At 40.8% G+C, this 21737-nt stretch overlaps 1 protein-coding gene across 1 annotated transcript in view; it reads right to left on the bottom strand.

Annotated features, from left to right (window-relative positions):
* Positions 1-21737, bottom strand: part of REPS1 (RALBP1 associated Eps domain containing 1) — a 103306-nt gene that overhangs the window by 26446 nt on the left and 55123 nt on the right. The window contains exons 5-9 of the mRNA XM_019550175.1: positions 14704-14831; positions 14010-14172; positions 13659-13722; positions 12602-12756; positions 2408-2547 (exon numbers count right to left, since the gene is read on the bottom strand). Of these exons, the coding sequence (XP_019405720.1) occupies positions 2408-2547; positions 12602-12756; positions 13659-13722; positions 14010-14172; positions 14704-14831 (650 nt within the window). The remainder of the gene's footprint in view (positions 1-2407; positions 2548-12601; positions 12757-13658; positions 13723-14009; positions 14173-14703; positions 14832-21737) is intronic.

Below are 21737 nucleotides of genomic sequence, written 5' to 3'. Positions count from 1 at the left end.
TATGACCCCAGCTGACTTCCTGCCCTTTGGGCAGGGGGCTGGACTCGATCTCCCGAGGTCCCTTCCAGCCCTAATGTCTATGAAATCTATGAAGGAGGGGGGACAGACTGAATACGACTCCCTCTCACTCCCCAGACTTGAATAAAGACTAATAGACAATTCTATACCCTAGGCCAGTAGTCTCCAAGGGGTGCGCAAGACGATCCACTGGGGTGCAGGAAGACAATATTAGAACTTCTATTTCTATATATATACATATACTGAGGGTACACGCTCAAAAATTTTTTTTACTGATAAGGGTGCACAATCAAAAAATTTTAGAGACCACTGCCCTAGGCAAATGGAGACTGTAGCTGCTTGCAGATGTTAACCCCTCCCCCCCAAAACCAAACTTTACTGGAAGTAGCAACATGTTATTTTGACTTGGCTCTGCAGTGTCTGCATAGTCTGGGTGCTTTGGCAGGGCTTTTTGGCACTTTTATCTCAAGCTGATTCAATCAACTATTAGATAAAAGTGCCAAAAGCCCCACTATAGTGCCCGATCTATATAGATGTCAGGCAAGCCAGGTCCAACTAATGCACTGCCTCTGCTGGTCATGCACTGGCTTCGATGCAGGGATGTGTGGATTTTAAAGTGCTGTTTTTTTGTTTTAAATGTCTAAAGGATTACCATGCATGGGGTCCTCTCTCTCCCACACAAACAGTGTTGTGTGAAAATCTCATTACTCTACCCTGCGTGCAGGGGCAATGCATAGAGGGTACACAGGGGTGCACGTGCACCCCCTATCCAGCCACGCTCCCTGTTTAGCCAGTGGGCAGGGGGGCAGGCAGGAGCACCAGTGCCCCCCCCGCAAATGCTGGCTGGGGAGTGGGGCCACCAGCAAAAGTGGCCATGCCACTTCCAGAAGTGGTTGCGGGAGTTCCGGTGTGGCCGCTTTTATGGTGAGTGAAATTGGCCACATAATTGGCTGTCGGGAACCCTCTCCCCTCCCCAGGCCAGTGGGATCAGCAACTGAGGGGGGAGGGCGGGCATCCAATGGGATCAGATGTCGGTCACTGACTGGTATCGGGGGGGGTGGGGGAGGGGTGACATGCCCCCCCTTACTCAAGAGGCACCAGACACCAATGCTTGCATGAATGCAGACTGTGCAACTATTAATTAAGACTGCTTTAACATCATACTACTTTGTACTTATGAGGCTAAACTTCTGCAGGGCTGCATTTCTTTTATGCTATCACACTTTGTAAACATTTTCAATTTTAGAATTTCCTATATGTTAGGATTATCCAACTTCTGAGCAACCAGGGGCCACATGCTGCACAGCTCTTCTCCTTTCCTCCCTCACAGGCTGGGGAAGGGGGAGAGGCCAGGCTGTGTGGGCTGTGCTGCCCTACCCTCAGGGAGAGGTCAGGAAGCAGAAACTGGATAAGGGAGAGACAGCATGGCAGCAAAACAGTGGAAGGAGCAGAGGCCAGACAAGAGACTGCGAGCCTCAAGTTAATCTCTTCCAGTCACATGTGAACCACTGGTGGCACAGCCCTGATACAGGCCAAAAAAACTTTACAGGCTAACAGTAGTTTAAAGCTTTAAGCTGTCTTCTATCTTATTGTAGTTCCATGCAACAATGAGTATTTTCAATATTTTTCTGTGCCAAATGAAGAAAAATTACATCCGATATCCTGCTTACATCTTGGTAGAATCTATAAGCACCAGCCATGGTCCATAGCCCTGAGTGTTTAGTACTGTACAGACAGCACATTTTCCCCTGATTCACTGAACTTATATGTTACACGGGAACTATTTACAGTAGCCTTTAGAATATTTAGCATCATTTAAAATGTTTTCCATTTTAGCTCAAATCATTTTAACTGTTTTATATCATCACGTGTCCTATGCTGATTGCCAGATCTATGAAAGTAGGTCAACCAGGAATGCTTAAAACTCATCTAGACAAAAGACTCTTGCTTAAGGGCTTTTAAATGCAAGAACACAGCTGTGATAAGAAATTCCTACCTTTGGTAGGTTTCAATTTTAGACGCATTTTATATGGCTTAAGTGGAGATTTTTTTCTGTTTAACTGGATGATAAAACAGAGTGTAAGTGATGTACAATATAAGCAAAATTAACAAAGATTAGTCAGTAATTAGCTCTGATTTCAAAAGGTAATCTGTATATAACCACCATTATTCTTCAGCGGTAACATATATTTCCACTCTATTTCTACTGAACTGTGGTTTATTAAAAATATTATAAATCTTGCATAATATATATAAAATTCAGGAGAAAGAGTAATGAATTTACTTTGCAGTTTTCATTCTTTACATTTGGAAATATGGATACACACAGTTCAGTTACTGGACTTTGGCAGTTAAATACTTCTAAAATAAAAAGGAAGCTTTTGCTAACCTCACTGCTCTGATTCAGTTCTGGCCAGGTCTGGTTTAGGGATGGCATTGATGGAGACTTGCTTGGAGGTGCTTCTGCTGGAGAGCTGGAGTAACCTACCTCACCAGCTTGATCCCCAACTTCTGAAACGACAGGAACCACTATAAACCAAAATAATGTATTTCATTAATCTTGCTGTTTGACAAACTGCTGATGCCTCATGGAATATTTAGTTATCCTTCATTCTGTAGGTGACTTGTCCAAGTAAACAAGAAATAGTGGCCAAGAGAAAATTCTGAAGAGTTTTTCACTCTGGAATCCCAGGCTTTAACTATTAAATAACACTGTCTCAGAATCCTCTTGAAAAACTAGGCCTTGAATCAGATTATTTTGCCTCTGCCTTCTGTTTAATATCACAAAAAATAAAAATACACATTATTTTAATACAAAGGCTATCAATATTAATAATATTAATTAATTTTTTTCAGATGCATTGATTAAGCATCAGCTGCTGTCTGTAACTTATTTGATCTTAAGTGTTAGGGTTTCTCTTAATATTACATTGTTAAGTACACAGCAACATCAGAGTAAGTTCAAAGGTAAAAATGGTTTCTTGATGATACTGTATTTACTTGTACATCATACACACCTTTCTCTCCCAGATTAGCCTTCCATGAATGTTTTTAGCAAGGAAATTGATTTCCATGCCAGAAGGGAGAGAGGAGGGCTCCAGAATGGCCGCTAGGGGCCCCATGAAGGGTGACCTGAGAGTCCACTCACCAGTATCATCCACTCTAGCTATAACTAGAGTGTTTCACCCTCTTACAGGCACTGCTAAATTTGCAACAACTTTTGGAAGAGTGACACTGAACTGGGAACAATTGACCGTGGTGCACTCATGCTGAGTTGGCTAGCATTCTAGAAGAAACTTTTCTTCTTCATTCTGCCTTCCCAAAACAAGGCATGCGTCTTACTTGCGGGCTGTATGGTATGTGAGTAAATATGGCATAAAAAAAGCAAGCATCACTTGGTAAAGGAAATTATAATTCTTATGTGGAGTTCAGTTCTCATAAGGTAGGTAAAGGCTACATTTCTTAACTTGTATCAGCATTCACAGAAAACAAACCTAGCTTGCAGTATTAACAGAAACATTCTTATCAGAATGGGTTTAATGCAACAGATACTGTAAATTTTGAAATTAAAAGGTACTACACAAATTATAATCTGAAAATAAAGCTACTGGAATATAAATGGTTAATGATAAGTCTTTGAAACACAAGACTGTTCCCTGGTTCAGCAACAATACAGAGGGTAAGATTTCATACAGATGACTCTTTGTATACAGGTCTACATAAGTTTTTGTTATAACGATGCCAGTCATGTGTGTAAAGAGGTGTGATCCCTAAGCAATATATTGTGTCAGCAGGAACATTTAGTATAAAAATGTTATATTATCAAAATAATTTTACCAGCCTATCTTCTTTTACTTCACCAGTGCTGCTGTTTCTACACAAGAACTCTACTGGTGGAAATATACTAGCAGTCCCACAGGTGGTACATGTATTTATTGTTACTGTATTTTCTTACGTACCAGATGCCACCAACTAAAACATGAAACTTGTTTTTGGAAGGCAAAATCTGGAGGAAAAAAAAACACTGCTTCAGAGTTGAATGGTGAGGGCTCACTGGCTGTGTGACAGAACAAGTCCTCCTGAAAACACCCAGTCTGGGTGAGGCAGCAGGATCTTCCTGGTATGGCAGAACAGCAACAAGGCTAGGCCCCAGCCCCTTGCAAGGGCACTGACAAGATTTGCTTCTTTTCTCCAACTGCAGTCCACAGTGCTGTGTCATTCAGCCCTCAGAGCTCCTCACAGGTCTAGAAATTTGGTAGTGCAAGAGCACTGGTACCACTTCCCCAGTGCCAAAATTTCTGGACCCATGAAGAGCCCCAGACCCCACACCCTAGATCAAGTGCTGGATCCCAGTGCACAGAACTGGGCAAAGGTGGTGTTTGGGCCAGGGCTGACCAGTAGCTAACGCTGAACCAGTCACCTGCTCTTTGCAACCACAGGAAGAAGTGGCAGCCATCTTGGCAGCACCACATCACAGCATCTGCTTGCCTTATTCCATCCTGCTTCTACCCCAAAGAGAAGTCAGCTTCCCCACTTAAGATATGCATACCAATTCTGGAGGGCTGATTCTGAGGAAAAACTGCAAGTAGTCTACAAGCAAATAGGGTAATTTTGCTGGCATGGCTATGTTTATTAGGACTCTGATAAAAGTTTCACCCCAGAGTCCTTTAGCAGACAATTTGTTCTATTTAGAAAATGGATCCAAGTTATACTGGCAAAAAAGGTTTTTTTCACCATGAGCTAAGTCACCATTAGGGGAACTGCTGGTACTAAATACTTCTACTAGTTAACTCTTATACTGGAAAAATGTTCCTAATGGAATCATGGCATGAGTTTTAGAGCCTAGTTATCAGCAGAGATCCAGGTTTTCCATTTCCCACAGAAAAAGAGAAAACCATGGATTTCCCCCCCCCCTTTTTTTTAAATCAGAGAAAATGTGGATTTTTCCTTTTAACAGAGAAACCCGCCAATTTCCTGCTTTTGCAAACAGCAGTGCAGGCTGGCTGAGCTCCAGCCTGCAAAAGCTGTTTGCAAACAAGGTGGGAAATCCCAGCCATGCCCAGAGGGGGAGGGTGGGGCCTGAGACTCATTCAGCCACAGCTCTACTCCACTCAGCTCAGCCTGACTCTTCTGCTGGAGCCTGTGAGGTAAGTGGGGTTTGCAGGGGGCTGGGGACCCCTCTGGCAGGGCTGGGAGGTCACAGTTCATGGCTGGGGGCACCGGCAGGGCTAGGAGGAGCCAGGAGCTGGCCTCGCCCCTGCCTGAGCAGGCAGAGCAGTGGGGGAGTGGGCTCCAAGCTACTTCTGCTGCAGCTGCCTGCTGTTGGGGGCAAGGATCTGCAAACTTGGGGCCCTGGCAGCTGGGGGTCCCCTCCAGCAGGCCTAGGGGGCAGGAGCTGCGGGTAGGGGCAAGAGGCACAAGTAGGGCAGGGTTGCTTCAGGGGGCTTTTAATTTTAATAACGGATTTGGGGGGTTTGTCAGAGAATTTGCGATTTTCATCAGAAAATTTGTGATTTTTTAAAATCAGAGAAAACCAAGGTCCTTGGTTATTAGCCAAGTGTTTTCTGTTCCATGGGCAAATGCATGGATCACTGATAAAGAGAATACTTTCACATTCACTGCACAGCACTACCAATCACCATGGTGTTCTGGTCCGTGCCTGGGGCTCCTACCTGTTATAAAAGACAGCCATTTGTTAAGTCTGAACACTGTATATGAATAGATGACATTAGTTATGTTTTCCTGGCTATCCCTTGACTATCTGAATAAACATGACCTCGGATAAGTCTCTAACAAACATGCAGCTAACTGAACTATACACGTTGTTTGAATCATAGAGATTTGTATCATGGACATAAACACAGTCCTCAATACCATTAAATTCCTTCACATTGAGATTAGGATGCACCTTTCATTTTTAGGTCAAAAGACTCATAAAGAAACCCAACAAAAACTACTGACTATTGAGAATACAAATGTATATGCTGCTTTCCTTCTGTTGTTAACATACCTAAATCCAAAAGGACAGCATGATACCTACATCATAAATTTGAAAAGCCTAGATTTTAGAAGGCTTAAACTAGAGAATTTTACATAATTCTGCCTTTTGTCTCTAGTTTAGAGATACCCTTTACTGTTAAGAACTGGTTTTGTGTTTCCCATTTTAAGACATACTAATAATGTGGATCTGCATGGATAAGGCTATTAAGGAGAAAACTTAAGATTCCGGTAGTGCAATAATTAGTATATATTTTGTCTTAAAATAATTAAGTATTACTATTTTTACAATGATATCCACATTTACAAATCTTTGAAAAATGAAATTAGTATTTTTCCAATAAATTTACATCCAGGAAAATATGATCTCCATCACAGTTAGAAATTTTTAATACTGACAAGTCAAAAGATGATCATATTTTAATATTAAGCCATTATAATTTTACCTATAATCTGTTCAGCTAACTGAAATGATTGATACTGACTTTTAGACTGAAGATGGCACTTAAAACATTTTAAAAGTGCATATTCACAGTAGGTAAACTTGAGGAAAATGCCCAAAGAGCAGCAAATGTTTATTTCAGTTAGCCATAAAATATTGTTAATTTGCTCTGATTTATTGCACTTGTAAAATAGGTAGAAATTAAAGATAAATCCCTCCAGAAATGTTATATTGATGAAAATGTTTCATATCTTCACATCTATGGGCCATAAACAAAAACTGCTACTTCCAAAGGGAGTCTGGAAAGGAACAGATTTAGTTTCCTTTTCTTATAAGAAAATGGCGTTATTGCAGTAATTTGACGCAAAGGTGATTTTCTGAGGAAGATATTAACATTTTTATTCATCTAATAGGAACTGAAATCTAAACTGGTTCGCATTTCAATGCCAAGCCATAAAATTTCAAAACAGGGCAACTGCCACTATCACAATGAACTGCAGGGATAAAAAAATAGCCCGTCTTGCAACATATTGTGTTCACACATCCACCCTGTGACCTAGTCTTCATATTTTTAGCCACATCTTCCTTTCTTCACATTTTTACTGTTTGTTCTTATCATCACCACCACCTTTGAAGGTCATCAGAACAGAGATTATCTTATTAACTTGTATAACCTCTAACACAATGTGGTCCTGCGACCTCATTGGAGCTACTGCAAGGAAAACAGTTACGCACCCTGAGTTACTCATGTGGAGAGAAAATATTAAATCGATAAGAAAAGAAGGTACTGTAGGATTGTTATAGAGCTCTGAGGCCACAATCTGTGTAAATTTAAATGTACCCAAGGAATCTTACTGTGTATTTTTACAATATAAAATTAGAAAAGACAGCTTTTACTTTTCGTTTTATTTCCTTGCTCTTACATATTTCTAATTCCTTGTTCTCAGTGGTATACCAAAGACAAAAGTAATCTATGCTCTAGGGCAGGGGTGTCAAACTCAAGCACCATGGACTGGGTGAGTGAATGGTCCAGGGCCAGTCCACACAGGCTGGATTCAGTGTGCATTCTGGCCCAGGCCAGGGGTTGTGAGCAGTGTGTTCCAGATTAGCCCCCCATGCAACATGTATGGACAATTCAGCATGCACTGCATGCTGTGTGGGTCAACTCTGAGACCCACAGGCAGCACTGTTGGTCGAACAACAGGGTCCCTTGGGCTGGATCTCTGACACCTCTGTTCTCTGGACTGTTATCTAGATATTGAGTATTTAGAAAATACTCAATATGACCAGGCAAAGATTAAATTCATGCATGGAAAGCATCAGATTAAACTGAATTTTTAATGTACTTCATGATCCAACACAGATATGATTATGCAGTGTGTTTCAGGAAGAAATTCAGTCAATGGCTTGTAACCAACACGTAAATGTAGAGCATTCCAAGCACAGAGACTAGCAGCATGAGAAATTAAGATGAAAGGTATTAAGGAAAAACAGATATCACAAGGATATCATAATTTAAAGCCTTGAAACAAAAGATGAAAAGCTTAAATTAATATCAAAGAGGGAAAGAAACAGATGTTATTCAAGCAGCTGACTATTTTAAATAGCTTTTAGGGTCTGTTATTTATTCTTCATATTATGTGGTATCTAGGAGCCTCTGTCAAAATTAAGGTTCCACTGAGCTGGTCTTGCACAGAGTATATTAATGTCTCCAGCCCAAGAGCGTATTCTTTGAGAGGCATTTCATTTTGCACAAATGTAAGTATACTTAGCAAGCTACACTCAACTATCATACCTTTTTACGTTCTAAGTAGGCTGCTAAAAACAAAACTTTGCTGAAATGTGACTTCCATGAAAACTCTATTCATTACTCTAGTGGAAAAATTATATACATTAATGTGACCTACCATATAAACGAAAATGGCTCATCTCAAATTAATATAAATGAGGCTTAAATACACCTATATTAGAAACTTGGACTTTTGTTGCCATCTCAATTTACTTCATTTTGTTTCATCAGTAACATATTCTGAGCCCATCCTCCTTTTTTTTAAAAGAGACTTTATTCCACAAAGGCTAAAAGAAATACTTTCACCATGCTAATGTGACTCCCTATGCTAGCATCTAGCATGAGGACTTCACAAGCACGTCTAAGCCCAGCTGACTAGATCCAGAACTGACTGCTTGAAACAGCAGTCTCTCACAATTTGTCACAAGAGTTTCCGCTCTTTACAACAGCCACCAGTACCACGTACAGAACCACACTAACTGTATAAAACTCTACCATTAACTAATTTACATGGAATGTAGCCTTTAAATATTGAACATAGTTAATTAAGTGCAGCTTCTTTTCAATGTTTATTTTTTTAACCTGGAAGCAGCTTTTCTCCAGTTTGGGATTCCACTTGACACTTCATGAAAACAACTAATAGTGACATTTTAGATTAGTGAACTTACATGTTTCGGGTTAACCTGCAGACTGCTGCAAAAATGTTTTGATTAGGGGCATGACTTTTTTACTTAAATAGTTATGCCAGTTGAAAAATTAATGTACATTTTTATACTAATAGCGATTATTCCCTTTCCAGTATGGGAACACCTGTACCACTAGAAAGTATTTTTAACCAAACAGTGAACACTAGCAGAGTTTTAAAGAGACTTGTATCATCTAATTCATTCTAACAAAGAATTTTGACAAATTTTAACTCATAAGAGAAAATACTGAAAAATGGTGATTCAGAATACATAACATTTTGCTAGGTTGTGCCCAAAGTAATGTGCATAGCTATAGTAAAGGAAAATAATTTGTGGTTTGCTGGTGTGCAAATAAAAAGCAACCCCTTCATATTTTGGGCCAAGCTACAACTAAGAAAATGGTTTAATAAAGACAAATTTTTAGTCTCAGAAATTATTTTAAGAATGGGTAAAATATCTGTCATTTAGGCTTATAGTCTCTATCATAAAAATTACAGAACCAGCATAAAGCAGCTACTTGATATGCTCTAGTAGATGTGCACAAGACAAGAAACTGACTTTCTATGAAGCTATAATAAAACTAAGTGTGGAATTCTGTTTCGCTGTTTGCATCTAAATGGCAGTTTTCTAGTTGTAAAAGTCGAGTTTTGGCACCTGTGGAAAGATCATGATTCTATCACTTTTGTAGTGTGGATGTGTAAACATGCATGTGTAGACTGAACATGCATGATGAACTACATTGGTCAGGAAGGCATGCAGTGATGTATACACACGTCCCAGAAAAAGCATGGGGGTGGGGGGGAAGGCTTCTATGTTTTAGTCTTAAGAATTCAGTAGCTAGGACTTTCCCTGTAAGCCAGGAATCCAGGGCATCTGTACACATGCTACATGGTGGGGTTGAGGGGGAGCACTTTAGTTAGACTGGCACTCAGAGAGCTGCTCTAATTGAAGCACCCACAGCATCATGTGTATTCAGTGTCTTATGCTTGAAAATGGCAGCGGGGGTACTTTAAAGTTTGTTTGATGAGCTTTAGTTGAAGTGCTCCTGTTGCCATTTTGAAGCACAGGGACACTGAATACATGTGATAGGAGGCTGCTGGAGAGTGTTAATTAGCACCCTCCAGCAGGCTTAATTAATTTCAATTAACTGAGCCTGCTCCATGGTGTGCTAATTAGCATCTGGTGGAGCAGACGGCTGACATGTTTATAGGTGCCCCCAGGTTCTAAGCCCACCTTACTAAAAGGGGCTTGCAGTTAGCTCTCTCTTTCCAGCACAGTGCTCTAACTACCAAGCTACAAGATAGGTATTATTCAGTCCCCTCTCCAAGACCTCTTGACCTGGAGCTACTGCTGCTTGCACTTAATAGTCACAAGACAAAATACTTCCCAGCCCCATTTCTCTCTCTCCACTACCTAGGGAGCCAACTTTAAAAGGAGTGCAGAAAGTCAGAGATGCAAATTCAAATCCCTTCTGGGTGAGTGGGTCCTTGAATCTGAATCTCTAGTTCCTTGGGGAAGTGCCCCAACTACTCAACTGCTGGGCTAAAATGGGGCATGGTTTCCCTTCTCCACAACTGTCTCCCCCACCCAGCTAGTGCATAGGCTGAGCATGCACTATAGGCTAAGTGCACAACGTTACACATTCACAGTCCAAGGGAAACAGAACTACAATGTGGGCATAAGTACCAAAAATGCCACTTACAAGGATTAAAAAACTGCCATTTAGATGCACTAAGGAAAACAGTATTCCAATCCAATTGCTAAATTTACTTCCTAAAGCAAAAATAGCCAAAGTGAAATTTGCTACTGTCATTTAAATGGGCTATTAAGAAGTATGCAAGAGGCAAGGATTTTTCCACAGCTGGTCCCATAAAAGATTGGTATCTTTTGTTGGACCAACTGCATAGTTAGGATAGAGCTAGGCAAGCTTTCAAATGCAAGATGTTCATCAGGTCTTTCTTATGTTTCTTGCATGGGCTTAGAAAGATATTGCTGTGTAGTCTAGTTTCTTTTTTTTTTAAGTTGTGGAATTTCCATTGTAAGATGTGGATTGTGATAACTTGGATGTTATGGTATTGCTAGAGTGATGTTGTAGTTGAGTGGTTCAGGAATTATGAGGGGCAAGGGCTTCTTAGGGTGATCTTTTGTTGGATCAACTGCACAGTTGGGATAGAGCCAGACAATTCACTTGTGTTACTCTATCCCAGCTATGCAGTTGGTCCAATAAAAGGCAGCACCCTAAGAAATGCTTACCTCTTGCATACCCCTAGATCATCATGGCTACAGCATAACTAATACTATTAAGAAATACAAATTAAGTCAATATCCTTTTTAATTCTTTAGGACTTATAAAAGGTGGCTTGAAAGGCTTTAACTGATAAATCTAATCATTTTTGTGAAGAATAACGAACTGGTAAACTATGAAGACGTGTCACTAGTAAGGAGGAAGTATAGTTGAAACATTTCCTCTCAGGATTTAACAAACTCTTTGGATATAGTAACAGCAGTTGTAAGGGCAAGAACTATCACAAATTCAGTAAAACAGCACCTCAAATAAGGGGTGAGAAAATTCCCAATCCAGTTTTTGGCACTTCTACAGTGGGAGACAACACGGTCCAAAGGGGGAAGAGGGGAGCAGACTTAGGTGCCACCATTTACTCTATATGGACCATGGTTTTCAGTTTCCTCATCTATAGAATGTGAGTAATATTTTCCATTCTGGTAAGCATTTTCAGACTCAGATGAAACGTCATATTAAGTTTCAAGTCAACTCCATAGTCCTTAACCTGTTAAATAAAGTCCTCCATCAAAACAAAACACAAAAAAATGAAAGCAGCATTCAAGGCAAGCTTGCTATTTCTAAAGTAAAATTTTAGAATATAAAATTGGGTCTTCTTTATACAGTATAAAGTAGGCAAAAATGGGCACAAAACCATTTTTTACTTTTATGCTTTCCACTCAGCGACATCCGAGTGTTTAACAAATATTAACGAACAGGACTCATCACATTTCTGCCAAGTAAGCAGTCCATTCTATGGATAGGAAAACAGGCACATAATGATTAAGTGGCTTACCACTGTGGCAAAGCCAGGAACAGAATTTGGATCTCCTTACACTTTGTCCTGTGCTTTAACTCCAAAACTACTCCTTCTCCCCTCATACTGGTTCTGGGAAAATTTTCAAAGTACCTACAAGACTTACGGGTACAAGTTCCATTTTTTTCAAATTGAGATCGTGCTCATCTAACTTCTGAAAACTTATTCAGATTACATCACAAAAGCTATTCCTCAACAACCTTGTATGTGGACATTTTTCCTTTTAAGCTTAAGCCACCTTCAAGAACCTGAACACCACAGTTACTTTGTTATAAAGTGTCCATACAGTTATACCTGCAGAACTCCAGGTACTGCAAGCTTCAAAACTCCCAAATATCTGCAACATTTTTTAAAATTGAACTCTGGGTCCTAAATCATAAAAGCACTTGGAATATTCTATCGTAAACATGGTCCATTATTCAGAGAGTGGGCTTTTTAATATAACAGTAGAAAAGTAGTTAAAACATTCTAGTAAGTCTATTTGATAAACCTGCAAATACTTGCTATTATTTCTGTAACCTTAATTGTACTTTCACCTGGACACACAAAGGTTCTCTTTAGCAACACATCTTACCTGCTGAATCTTCCAAATCAATCAGTTTGGGCATTAAACTTTCAGGTAGTTTTTCAGGCAAGTCATAGCCATTCTTCCTAGCAACTACCAGATGAAAAGCAGCACAGAACTCATCCAGTGTCAATGCGCCATCTTTATCAAAATCTGACAGTTCCCTAGAAGGAAAACTTACTATAAATAAAATCAAATTCCTCTCTGGGCCATTTTAAGTGTATGCACTTTTGTTCCCCTGTCTGGAGGACCATTAAATGCTTATGTTTTATAGGTCCATTTACCATGTTTGTACTTCACATACCTACAGTACTAGGCATTGAATGTTCTTTAACAAAAATAAGCCCTTCTTAATGACATGGCTAAAAGTTAATGACTAGGCTTAACTCATTTACACTTACATTGCCTGGGCCTTTAGTTCTCTCTGTCTGTTTCCAGCTGTTCTGCACAGTGCTATTAGCACCAAGCTAGAGGCAGAGTATACAGAAGCAATTTTGTTCAGCTTCTATGTACCACAGGTATGTGGCAATTGAAATATTTCATTTAATGGGGAAAGTTATAAACTGGAATCCAAAATTTAATTTGTCTGAACAATTATGAAGGAGACCAAATCTGTTCCAGACAAGTCATTTAAATGATCGTGTCTAACAGTGTGGCAATCATTCCAGGTTGAAATGAAGGGTAAGCATTGTGTTTAAGTCAGTAGGACTTTTATCACAAATTTACCCAGAAGCATGTGTAACTAAATGAAACATGCATAAGCAATTTCTACCTTAATCCATGCGATTTCAAACCAGATATTTAGTTGTGTGAACACTTAATACTGTTCTGTCAACTCTAGTTCTATGGTAAGAAGGGATACAGTCCCAGAATAACATTGAAATCCATGGAAAATGCAAAATCTGTCTTAAACTGGAATAGGATTGAGCCTCATAGCAGTAATGTTTGGTACAAGTGACATTTTTTTAAAAGGAGGAGAAAAAGACCTGTCAGAGTTCAGGCCTAACATGAAATAGATCGTAGTTCTTCAAAATAGCCACCTCCACTAGTGACACTTCACACTTACCAAATGTGAGAAAGTTCAAGAATAGGTAGTTTTGATTTGGTAAAAAATTCTTTAGCTGCAGACCCTGGAATATTAAAACATTTTGTTTAATATTTATTCCATCCTTACAGAACTAAAGATCTCAAATTATATAATAAAATCAATTAAAACAAGAGAACTGTACTAATTAAAGGGGTTAAGCTTGCATACAAACTGAGTTCAAGATCCAGTTTTTAAATCCACTGGAGTTGTGCTGTACCAAAAATTTAGTAATTTCAGGGCCTTCTTACAAAATAATACATAAATCCATATCCACCAAGAAGTTACCTTTATACAGAACTGCCGTACCTATTATTGTTTTAAAGAACTCACCTGGAATAAATCCATTTAGATCAGGTTGAATGGTTTTAAACTGATTTACATAATACTGCCTTTGTTCATCAGTTATTTTCCAGGGATCATCATAACTACTCGATTGCCTACGAATTTCATTTGCAGTTGTAGCTGATGCTACAGTTCGTACTGTTGTCTGATCCTGTAACGAAACATTTTTTCCTCAGTATTATCTATCTAAAATGACCAATGGATTGCCATTATTTCTAAACTATTTGCCTTCCAAAAATTAAAACATGATTATATGCTGAAGAAACTATATGTTGCAAGAAGCTGTTGGCAGATTGCATATTTAGAACTATTAAGCTAGATGCATTTTCCACACATAAATGGGGAGAAGTGGCTACAGATATGTAAGCAACAAAAAGGTATGGAGGTCTATGCAGAGAAAGCTAAGCACAAATACTCCCGATTTAAAATTTTTTTTTAGAGTTTAGTTCTTCAAAAGTTACCAAATTTTCAATTAAAGTTTTCCTAGGTAAAAAGAGTTAGCATGTAACTCAACGAAACCAAAAAGTATTTGTTATAGGTAAATAGGAAAGAGAACAGATTTCTTATCTCCACATAGTGAATATGAACCACAGCATGAGTCCGCAGTGAAAGTATGGAAAAGATGGATTGCAACACTAATTTGAATGAAGCAAATCAAATGAATACCAATAAAATGTCACACCTGGACAGAAGCAGGATGCATGGCTAAAAGAGTACTGGTTGGTGGGGTATCTGCAAAACTGACCCAGTTTTCTTGATGTGGGGGCGGAGAATGGCCAGACCATATGGGATCACCAGCAGCAGATGAGCCTGAAAGCAGAAGAAACAGTCCCCTTTCAAAACATAACCTGAGAAAATTAAAGAAAGACTCTGGGTGGAAAAAACAGCCACAGCAGATTGTGACACAAGTGGTCTTCCTAAGGGAGTACATGTTTACAGAACTGCAGAAATAATTACAAAATAAAAGTTGTAAGGTGAAACAAATTCAGATCTATTTTCTACTGCATGGGTACAGAATTGTTCCATCCAGTCCACGAGGCTACTGGGGCATCAGGGAACATAGGGGGCAGGGCCTGCCATGGAGTCCAGGCCCAGGGTCCTGCTGGATATGACCCTTGGCAGCAGGAGCAAGGGCGAGTAAGAGTGGTCCTGTCACTGCCCCACCCGTCCTGTGTCACTCAGTTGCTTGCCCCACTGCCTCCATCACTGGCCCTTGCTACTTCCACCTCCAACCCTGCTGCTGCCAGGCCCACACTGCTTGGTCATGGATCCAGCCTATGAGGAGCCTTGGGGCATGGAGAGTGTTTATCACCTCTACCCTACTGCATTAGTAGTCACCTTTCTTTAAACAGTACTATTTTAAACTGCAAAGTATACAAAAAAGAAAAGGGAAAAAAAAGGAAGTGATAGCTTACTCTTTATGGTGGTTATAAATGTTAAAAATAAATCTGTTCAAAGCACGTTGAACCGATCAGAACTACAAATGGAACTGCGTCACAGTTTCTCTCCAAAGAAAATTCAGATGAAAAACCTCAGTACTGATAGGGCAAGAAATGGATGTGGTTATTTAGAGCCATCACATGGCATTGATGCAATTCAATACACCGTGTCTTCAATTTTTCCTAATGCTTTGTTTTTTAATTCAAGCTACGCAGTTACCTTTTGTTTGAGAATTAATTTTCTTGGAATGTATCATTTTATCTTAAACGAACTTGAAAGCCTGCTAGGAAAATGTTACCATCTCAGAATGATGCAAGTACTACTGATGAACACGTGAAGTCTGCACACATAAACATGAGAGCTGAGAAGATTACCCAAAACCACACTGTTTTTGAGAAATGGATTCTATTAAGCAAACTGATTTAATAGAGTTGAATTATTTGCTTAAATATATACAGGAAAATGTGACGCCCGTATGACTTATTGCCAAGTATGAATGACTCAAGTGTCTCTAAAGCTGTAATCAAATGAAAAAATGAAAAAGTAAAAAAATCCAGATGGTCCTAGTAAAGTATTCAGATAGACAAGGAGCCTTTAAAAAGTATGGAAGACTTAAAGGCCCCTGGTTACAGGCCTCAATTTCTTGCATCACATATAGAAAGCTTAAGTCTTGGAAGCCCAGCCAACAGGTGCGAAATAGCTGCCCCGTAGAATGTAAAACTGAATGAAAATGGTTTAGTGCGTTTGTAAAAGCAAATGCAGTTTTCTGAGGCATGCCAAGCAGAACTGTTAAGGTCTCCAAACGTACTACTTATAAGAACATTTCTACCTCGCACATCCAGTACCAGATGGAAGTAGTGGATTCATAACTCACTACTACGCAACCTTTTTCAGTATACAATTGAGGCCTACATTGCACATGCAAAGAAAGGAAAAAACACTGACTACACCACAGTCTATCAACTTTTCAGTTCACATCCAATACTTCTTTATGCAGAAATCTGATAATTAATTATCAATAGTAAACAGAGTGGAAAAAAAGAACTAAATCAGGGTAACAAACTGAATAAATGTTAAAGGAAAAAATATTACTATTTTTTAAAATTGTTACTATTACGCAGAATTACTATATAAATTAAACTGTTTCAAACAACTGTCCCTTCATCCAGGGCTATTTCTGGAGCACTTCATAGGGTACATATGCATGTCTGCTAACCTTTTGAAGAACTTAAAAGGCACCTGAAGCACTGAAGAACTTAAAAGGCACCTGCATATGTTATGTCTGTCCAGGCGCTGGGAAAGGTTTTTACCTACAGGTTTCCGTTACTTTACGTTCTGTATGTGCGAATTCGCTCTTATGCAACGACACTTTTTATACCAAAAATTAGTTATATGCGAGGTAAACTCACTCTTATGCGACTGGTGTGGTAGAAGCCCGCAGTCAGCTGCTTTGTGCGGTGCATTCTGAGAGTGACACACACCAAAATACAGTCTCCTGTGTGGATCTGTGCTCATTGCTTTTTGTGACGTTTCCGTAGTTGCCATCCCCATTATGATAGTGCCCTGTGCTTGTGTGTACTGTGCTGTTAATGAGTACCAAAATGGTCTTGTAAAAGTGGAAGAAATGGGTCTGGGGGGGTCAGTACAGTCAAGGTCTTGGAACGTATCCCTATTTGTTACACTGGAGAGTAGGTTCCCTTTATGTGAATTCGAGTTATGCGCCATTTTCCAGGAATGCATGTACAGCATATAGTGAGGGAAACCTGTATTGTAGTTAGGAGTTCACTGCATTAGTGACTGAGGGGACTTCTACACACCCTCTGACGTGTCCCAAGTAGAACGCATTGGAGAAGGCTTGATTAAATTGAGTCTGTTGGAGCGTTCTAATTGGAATGCTCCAGCCCGCTGCACCGTCTCATGTACTCAGCATCCCTACATTATCTAATTCAAAGGCCTCATCCCTGCATTATAAGATTTACAGTAAATTTTTAAATGAGTTTGAGATTCAGGAAACTGATTTTTAGTTCTAGTACGCACCTTACTTTAGCCACTTAATTACTATATGCTGGTAAGGCAGTCCTTTTTTTTTTTTTAATGCATCTTTGCTGAACTTAAAGTTGGGTTGCTGCTCAGCTGCTTTTCTCTCTAGGTTTATCTCCAACTATTCTGATTAGCCAAAAAAGTTAAAGTAAGATCAGAGCAGAGACCCCAGCTCCAAAGAATATATTTTTTCATGTTTGTGTGTCTGTGATGGCCACAACCCACAGATACAGTAACAGAGTCACATCCTCCCCATCTCTACTTCGGAGAGTCTCATGTATTCAGTGTCCCCACATTATCCGTTATGGCAGATTTGGATATTCTCTATTACAGCAGTGTTAGGAATAGGTGGGATCTGAAACTGATTCTTCTACTTAAATTTTAGCAGCAGACAGGCAGGTTTTAGGCTTTTTGTTTTTTTTAACTTGCTCTGCAAAGACTATTCTGATTATGGTGGATGATGGTAGTTACATTCTAAAGTCTTATTGGGTATGGGGGCTGAAGGAATATTTTGTCTTCATCTCCCATCCCCAGTTAAGGCACCCATTACCAGTACAGCTTCCTTATGTGCATCTTACTTAATGCCCTTAATAAACAAACATTAAATAAGGGCTGATATCCACATTGCGCTATGGTTGGTGGGCCACTACATTTTAAGGTCTTCCCACATCCACCATGCATACTTTACTACATCTTACATGCACAATTTTGCTCTACACTGTCAGTAGCAACTCTCTCATAGCTCTGCTTCCTTTATGCTGGGATTCTGCAAGCTTCACCTTCAAGTATTATATTATCTGCTCATGCTGGAAAAATGATTCAGTGTTCCTTTATTATCACCGCAGGACTGAAGTGTCAAGCAGGTAATTGAAATAATGCCTTTTTGCTTGGAAGGATTCTATTGTTATTTTTTTGTTTGAGTCTGAACACTTGCCAGAGTTCTACTTTTATCCCACCTGATTTCTTACATGAAACAGGAAATACAGATTTTCAAATATCAACCAAACTTCTTTTAGTCTTTTATAAAAGTTCAGCAATTATGGGTGACTTTTTCCCTTTTCACACCTAAATCAAAACTACACATTACAGTGAACTGTAGGATCTGCACTGCTACACTAAATATGTGCTCTTCTGTTTTCTCAGTTGAATATATAAACAATGAAATACTCCACACATCCTGTACCAGGGATGTAAATATCCTTTAAAAAAATATTCGTTTAACCTCCTCCAATTATATCTGTGGTTAAATAATTAATGGATAACATAGCAGCTCTGACATAGCTGCTGCTGGGAGCTGCTCCTAGCTCCCAAAGCTCTTTGATTCCCAGGAGGAGGAGAGAAGATAAGCCTATCCAGAGAACACAGCTCAAATGAAGTCCTACTTGGGAGGAAAGGAGCACCCGAGTGCTTAACTGATTAGGCTTCTCTCTGCTTTCCCCTTAGGCTATGGGTACTAATTCCTCTCCCCACTGCCTGCCCAGGGAGGTAAAGGAGGGTAGGGTAAAAAAGTTGCTCTGTGACTATTCAGGTCAGGCAGAGAGGAGGCTCCATCAGGCTTCTTCCCTGAAGGTGTCAGATGTCAGGCAGGGAGTCAAAACCTATATCCCTAATAGTGCTCAAGGTTTTTTGAAGATTTAATCTACACTGTATTCTTAACTTCTATTCTGAAATTTCCAAATAAAGTAATTTTTCATGGGTTTTTAGGTGAAGAGAAATTATGCATGTCAGTTAAACTCTGATCTTTTAAAGTTTAGTCAGAATGAACTTGCCATATACCTCCTAAACTCTGGCTTTGATTGAATAAGGAACTGTTCATAGTTTCAGGTAAACTGAATTATTTTGCAAGTACGTTGTTCAGAGAACTCAGTAGTGGTATGGACTGTACGGCTTTTTGCCTTCTTCTATACTGGGGGTGCGGCCCTTTTCTTGGGATCGTAGAAGTAGGGTCGGAAGGGACCTTGTAGATCTTTAAGTCCGACCCCCTGCCTGGGCAGGAGAAAAAACTGGGCTCAGATGATCCCAGCTAGGTAGGCATCGAGCCTCCTCTTAAAGACCCCCAGGGTAGGAGCCAGCACCACTTCCCTTGGAAGCTGGTTCCAGATCCTAGCCACCCTAACTGTGAAGTAGTTCTTACGGATGTCTAATCTAAATCTACTCTCCAACTACTTGTGGCCGTTATTCCTTGCTATGCCAGGGGGTGCTAGGGGAAACAAGGTCTCTCCCAGACCCTTCTGGTCCCCCCTAGTGAGTTTATTGACGGTCACCAGGTCCCATGCCAAGGGCCCTGCTAGCTCCCCTCAACACCCTGGGGATGAGAGCATCTGAACCCGCTGATTTGAACACTTCCAGCCCCTCCAGAAGCTCTCTAACCCGGTCCTCCCCAGCTTGAGGTCTGGAGGCGTTTCCCTCGGTTCATCTTGCATCATGGTGGGGAAGTCCCGGTCCCTGCACAAGAAAATGGAGGTGAAGAATTGGTTAAAGAGGTCTGCTTTCTCCTCTAGTGCAACCATCAGATTGCCCAGAGGATCTCGCAGGGGCCCCACATTTCCCAGTGCTTTCTTCATCCTCCTTATACATTTGAAAAAGGATTTTTTGTTATCTCTGATTTTGGACGCAAGTCCTAGCTCTATGTCCGCCTTAGCTTTTCTGGCAGTCCCCCTACAGGCCCAAGCAGAGGAGGTATACTCCTCTTTGGAGACAGCACTCCCCTTCCACTGGTTTTGGCAATCAGGCATTCCCATACACCTTTGGTGAGCCAGGGGGGCTTTCAGGCACCCCTGCCCCCCTTGCTTTTTGTTGGGATGGTCACCCCTTGGGCCCTGAGTATTTTCTCCTTAAGGAACGACCACTCATCTTGGGCACTGAGTTTCCCTGCCCTTGAGAACCCCAGCGCCTCTCGCACTAATCTCCTCAACTCGTTGAAGTTGGCCCCCTTGAAGTCTAGGGCTACCGCCTTGCTGCAGGCCCTTGACACCCTGCGCTGGATGATGAATTCCAGCAAGCAATGATCGCTATCACCCAGGTGGTCAAGGACCTGGAGACCCCTTACCAGGTCGTCACCTGTGGCCAGGACCAGGTCCAACAGAGCATTTCCTCTGGTGGGACTGTGCACCTCCTTAATTAAGTGGAGGTCTTGTATCTCAGCCAGGAACCTCCTGGAATGGTCCGACCCAGCTGACTGTTCCTCCCAGCAGATGTCCGGGTAATTTAAATCTCCCATGACAACTACATCCCTTGCCTTAAGTGCCTCTGCAAGCTGGCCCAAAAATTCCCGGTCCAGCTCCTCTCCTTGGTTGGGGAGTCTGTAGTAGACCCCCACCATTAGATCCCTCTCCCCACAGCTCCCTTGTATCTTGACCTAGAGCTCTTCCTCTGCCAGCAAAATGGGGTCAGAGGGGCAAGCGGATGTGTATTGCTCCGTGACAGAGCGCCACACCCCCGCCTTTCCTTCCTTCTCTATCCCACCTGTAAAGCCTATAGCCCCTAATATTAACTGCCCAGTCGTGGGATGAATCCCACCAAGTTTCTGTAAGCCCTATTATGCTTGGGTCTGAACTGGCTATTCTGAGGGTGAGTTCCTCCTGCTTATTCCCCATACTACCATCGCTTGAGCATATATTGACAATATTTCATAGAAACAGGACATTGGCTGCTGTGGTTCTTTTGCTTTACCTGTGGCGGGTTAGGGTGCTATGTCTCCGTTGTGTCAGGGTGGATGGTAGCCTTATGTAGAGTTTAGATTATGGTTTGCATAGGATGGCTGGGATACAGATGATCCTGCATCAGGCAGGGAGCTTGAACTAGATGCCCTCTGGAGGTCCTTTCCAGCCCTGTTTCTCTATGATTCTATGAAATCAGTCACAAAAGAATAGAGGTGGTTTGAACCTGAAGTCCCTTACATATACACTTTGACATCAAACTGGATCATCCATTTAAACTTCAAAGCAACATGCGCTGAAGCTCCATAAGCTCAATGCCCGCAATGTGCCCACAATGATGGCTGCACAGAATCTCTCAGATTTCTTCTGATGGCTATGGTATGTAGAAACATTCATTTCTAACAAAGGGAAATTTTCACTGCTAAAAATGATTCCAGGAGGGGGAGCAGTACAGGTGTTTGCCTACAATTGACCCCTTTCTCTTGCCCCTCGCATCTTTCCAAGACTGGGATGATCCCAGTGTAAGTAACTAAGCAAAAGTATGGGCTGCTCCAGTTCTTCCATTCCTGGGGGGACT

Source organism: Crocodylus porosus, unplaced genomic scaffold, assembly GCF_001723895.1.
Source record: "Crocodylus porosus isolate Cpor-Errol unplaced genomic scaffold, CroPor_comp1, whole genome shotgun sequence".
Classification (NCBI taxonomy): domain Eukaryota; kingdom Metazoa; phylum Chordata; order Crocodylia; family Crocodylidae; genus Crocodylus; species Crocodylus porosus.
Note: the sequence above shows the minus strand (reverse complement) of the source record. Positions and strands in the feature narration are given on the sequence as shown.